The sequence below is a fragment of the Lucilia sericata genome, unplaced genomic scaffold (genome assembly GCF_015586225.1).
Source record: "Lucilia sericata isolate MDLA Ls3-8-SP2 unplaced genomic scaffold, ASM1558622v1 Contig000215F_arrow, whole genome shotgun sequence".
Lineage (NCBI taxonomy): Eukaryota > Metazoa > Arthropoda > Insecta > Diptera > Calliphoridae > Lucilia > Lucilia sericata.
In genome coordinates, this window is record NW_023994243.1 from 213,958 (window position 1) to 218,205 (window position 4,248).

At 34.5% G+C, this 4,248-nt stretch overlaps 1 protein-coding gene across 1 annotated transcript; it reads left to right on the forward strand.

Moving 5' to 3' along the window:
- On the forward strand, window positions 1–4,027 carry LOC119602228 (116 kDa U5 small nuclear ribonucleoprotein component). Its single transcript, XM_037953621.1, has 6 exons — window positions 1–244; window positions 406–536; window positions 598–1,266; window positions 1,669–1,952; window positions 2,011–3,513; window positions 3,576–4,027. Exons 2-6 carry the CDS (start codon window positions 423–425, stop codon window positions 3,931–3,933), a joined length of 2,928 nt encoding a protein of 975 aa, XP_037809549.1. The 5' UTR covers window positions 1–244; window positions 406–422; the 3' UTR covers window positions 3,934–4,027.
- The last annotated feature ends 221 nt before the right edge of the window (window positions 4,028–4,248 follow it).

The window sequence follows — 4,248 nt, forward strand, 5'->3', positions numbered from 1 at the left end:
CTTTTTATGTTTTTATCTTCCATTTTTGTTTAAAATCGTTGAAAATTTAAAAATTAAACGTATTTGAGAACGTACCGCTGGCCGCCGCCGATATTTTTAGTGTCAGCCGCCGCCGCCATTAATATTTGTCGGCGCAGGGCACTTTGCGGCAGACAGCTGCAGAACGAGAGGAAGACAATTTCAGAGAAAATTTGTTTATGTTAAATTTCTAACGCGTTTTTAATAAAATATTAAATAAAAATTGGTAAATATTATTAAAAAATTATTTAGAAAAAGAACAAAACATACCATACAAACTTTAAATAATAAGAATTATTTTTGTAAAGACTAAATATTAACTTGTAAATGAAAGACGTATTAACATGTGCCAACAAAAGTATTAAACGTTTATACAAAATTTTACAGAACTGAAAGTAAAAAATATGGATTCCGATTTATATGATGAATTTGGCAACTACATAGGCCCTGATTTGGACAGTGATGAAGATGACGACCAAAGTATTTATGGTCAACAGGATCAACAAGATGATCATGATGTTAGTATGGAAAGGAAGTTTGGAAAACGGAATTCTAATGTTTGTTATTTTTTTACCGCAGGAAGAAGCCATGGACGAGGAAGAAGACCACAATGAAGACGAAGATAAAGAGGTAACCGCTGTGGTTTTACATGAGGACAAACGTTATTATCCCACAGCTGTGGAAGTCTATGGTCCCGATGTGGAGACTATAGTGCAAGAAGAGGATGCCCAACCTTTAGATAAACCTTTAATAGAACCCGTCAAAAAATTAAAATTTCAAATTAAAGAACAAGAATTACCCGATACCACTTATAACATGGAATTTATGGCCGATCTTATGGACACCCCACCGCTTATACGTAATGTGGCTCTAATTGGTCATTTACATCATGGCAAAACAACTTTTGTCGATTGTCTTATACGTCAAACTCATCCACAATTTGAAATGAATGAAGAACGTTCTTTGCGTTATACGGACACTTTGTTTACCGAACAGGAACGTGGTGTTAGTATAAAAGCTACTCCCGTTACTTTGGTTTTGCAGGATGTTAAGCAGAAAAGTTATTTAATGAATATATTTGATACTCCTGGTCATGTCAACTTCTCGGATGAGATAACAGCGGCCATGCGTATGTGTGATGGTGTTGTGGTATTTGTTGATGCCGCCGAAGGTGTAATGTTGAATACGGAGAGATTATTGAAACATGCTGTTCAGGAGAAAATGGCCATTACATTGTGCATTAATAAGGTAGGGGAAAATTAATGTTCTTTTAATACACAAGTTTGAAATTTATTAAAAATTTCGCTAAGAAACTAAATTCATCGATATATAGAACATTTTCGATAAATTATCGATTTATAGTATATTACTGAAAGTCTCGATTTTGTAAAAATTTTCAACAAATTTTCGCATTAAAAAATGTCGATCAACGCTCGCCTTTAAAGGCATCTTTTTAATAATTTTTTTTATCGCTTTATTGAAAATATTTGTATATTCTCGATTAAAAAAAAATTATTGATAAATTCTCGATTTATAGAAAGTTCTTTGATAAATTTTTGTTTTATAGAAAATTTCCTATAAATTCTCGGAATAGAAAAATAAAAATATTGAATTATTTCTAATATAAAAAAATTCAAATTCTTATTTTAGATCGATCGCTTAATCTTAGAACTGAAATTGCCTCCCCAAGATGCCTATTTCAAACTCAAACACATTGTGGAAGAAGTCAACAGTTTGCTGAGCACTTACGGCAATGCCGAAGAAACTACCTTGGTATCACCTATATTGGGTAATGTTTGTTTTGCCAGTTCTCTATATGGCTTCTGTTTTACATTGAAATCCTTTGCCAAATTATATGCTGACACTTATGAGGGTGTTAATTATGTAGAATTTTCGAAAAGACTCTGGGGCGATATGTATTTCCACAGCAAATCGTAAGTTTTTAAAGAAAATTACTTAATAAGAAATTAATCATAAAATTAATTTTCTTAGACGTAAATTCACCAAAAAACCTCCTCACAATTCGGCTCAACGCAGTTTTGTTGAATTCATTTTGGAGCCCATGTACAAAGTAATAGCCCAGGTGGTAGGAGATGTTGATACAACTTTAGCCGATACCTTGGCTGAGTTAAATATACGCATTACCAAGGAAGAAATGAAATCAAATATACGTCCTCTACTACGTTTGGTTTGTAATCGCTTTTTGGGTGATTTTAGTGGTTTTGTCAATATGTGCGTGGAACACATAAAATCTCCTTTGGATAATGCTAAAACCAAAGTAGATCATATATTCACCGGTCCCAAAGAGGGTGATATGTACCGCGATATGATTGAATGCAATCAGAATGGTTCGCTAATGGTGCACAGTTCAAAAATGTATCCCACCGATGATTGTACATTTTTCCAGGTTTTGGCTCGTGTTGTTTCTGGTACATTGCATGCCGGACAAGAAGTTCGTGTTTTGGGTGAAAACTATACTTTACAAGATGAAGAAGACTCACGCATTCTGCAAGTTGGCCGCTTATGGGTGTATGAGGCTCGCTATAAAGTTGAATTAAATCGTGTGCCAGCCGGTAATTGGGTTCTCATAGAGGGCATAGATCAGTGTATAGTTAAAACTTCAACTATAGTGGATGTTAAGGCCACGGAGGATTTGTATATCTTTAGACCTTTGAAATTTAATACACAAAGTATTATTAAAATTGCTGTGGAACCTGTTAATCCCTCTGAATTGCCCAAAATGTTAGATGGTTTACGTAAAGTCAACAAATCGTATCCCTTATTATCCACTCGAGTAGAAGAGTCTGGTGAACATGTTATTTTAGGTACCGGAGAACTTTATTTGGATTGTGTTATGCATGATTTGCGTAAAATGTATTCAGAAATCGATATTAAAGTTGCTGATCCTGTGGTGGCTTTTTGCGAAACTGTAGTAGAAACCAGTTCTTTGAAATGTTTTGCTGAGACACCAAATAAGAAAAATAAAATCACCATGATAGCAGAGCCCTTGGAAAAGGGTTTGGCAGAAGATATCGAAAATGAAGTGGTTTCAATAAATTGGAATAAGAAAAAATTGGGAGAATTTTTCCAGGTGAATTACGATTGGGATTTATTGGCCGCCAGATCTATATGGGCTTTTGGCCCTGACAACACAGGACCTAATATTTTAGTAGATGATACTTTACCTTCGGAGGTAGATAAGAACTTATTGACTTCTGTTAAAGATTCCATAGTGCAAGGTTTTCAATGGGGTACCAGAGAAGGTCCCTTATGTGAAGAGCCCATACGCAATGTCAAGTTTAAAATACTTGATGCCGTTATAGCAAATGAGGCTTTACATAGAGGAGGTGGTCAGGTCATACCCACCGCCAGACGTGTAGCCTATTCAGCATTCCTTATGGCCACTCCTCGTCTAATGGAACCCTATTTGTTTGTGGAAGTTCAAGCGCCCGCAGATTGTGTATCAGCTGTTTATACCGTATTGGCTAGAAGAAGGTAAGTTGTTTTTCTTTGCGTATATATAATATAAAACTTATTTTTCATCTTTTTGCTTGCAGAGGTCATGTCACCCAAGATGCTCCTGTTTCGGGTTCACCCATCTATACCATTAAAGCTTTTATACCCGCCATTGATTCATTTGGTTTTGAAACCGATTTACGTACTCATACACAAGGTCAAGCCTTCTGTTTGTCCGTCTTTCATCATTGGCAAATTGTACCCGGTGATCCTTTGGATAAATCTATTGTTATACGTCCACTTGAACCTCAACAGGCCTCACATTTGGCTAGAGAATTTATGATTAAAACGCGTAGACGTAAAGGTTTATCTGAGGATGTTTCCATTAATAAATTCTTCGATGATCCTATGTTGCTGGAATTGGCCCGTCAAGATGTTTTACTTAATTACCCTCTATAAGAATATGTGCTATGCATTTTTATATAACAAACAAATATATTTACGTATATTAAGATTCTGATTTTAAATAAAGTTTGTAAAACAGTAATGTGAAGTTTGTAAAAGCTATTTATTTTTAGGTGAAAAGCGAAAATATTGCTTTAAGTGCAAAGCTTTCAAAAGTTTGAAAATAATCCTTTGAAGGAAAAGTTTTGTTTGTTTGCTAAAAGATGTCCTTAAAATGAGCCATTAAATATATAAAATAATGAAAGCATTAATGTTTATTCATTCATTTGTATATGAGTTCATGACTTTTAGATATACATATTTATTAAA

Coding starts and splice junctions, on each gene's coding strand:
- LOC119602228 (XM_037953621.1), top strand. CDS start 423: ATGGATTCCGATTTATATGATGAATTTGGCAACTACATAGGCCCTGAT. Junction 1,267..1,668: donor TTACATTGTGCATTAATAAG/GTAGGGGAAAAT, acceptor TTCTTATTTTAG/ATCGATCGCTTAATCTTAGA. Junction 3,514..3,575: donor ACCGTATTGGCTAGAAGAAG/GTAAGTTGTTTT, acceptor TTTTGCTTGCAG/AGGTCATGTCACCCAAGATG.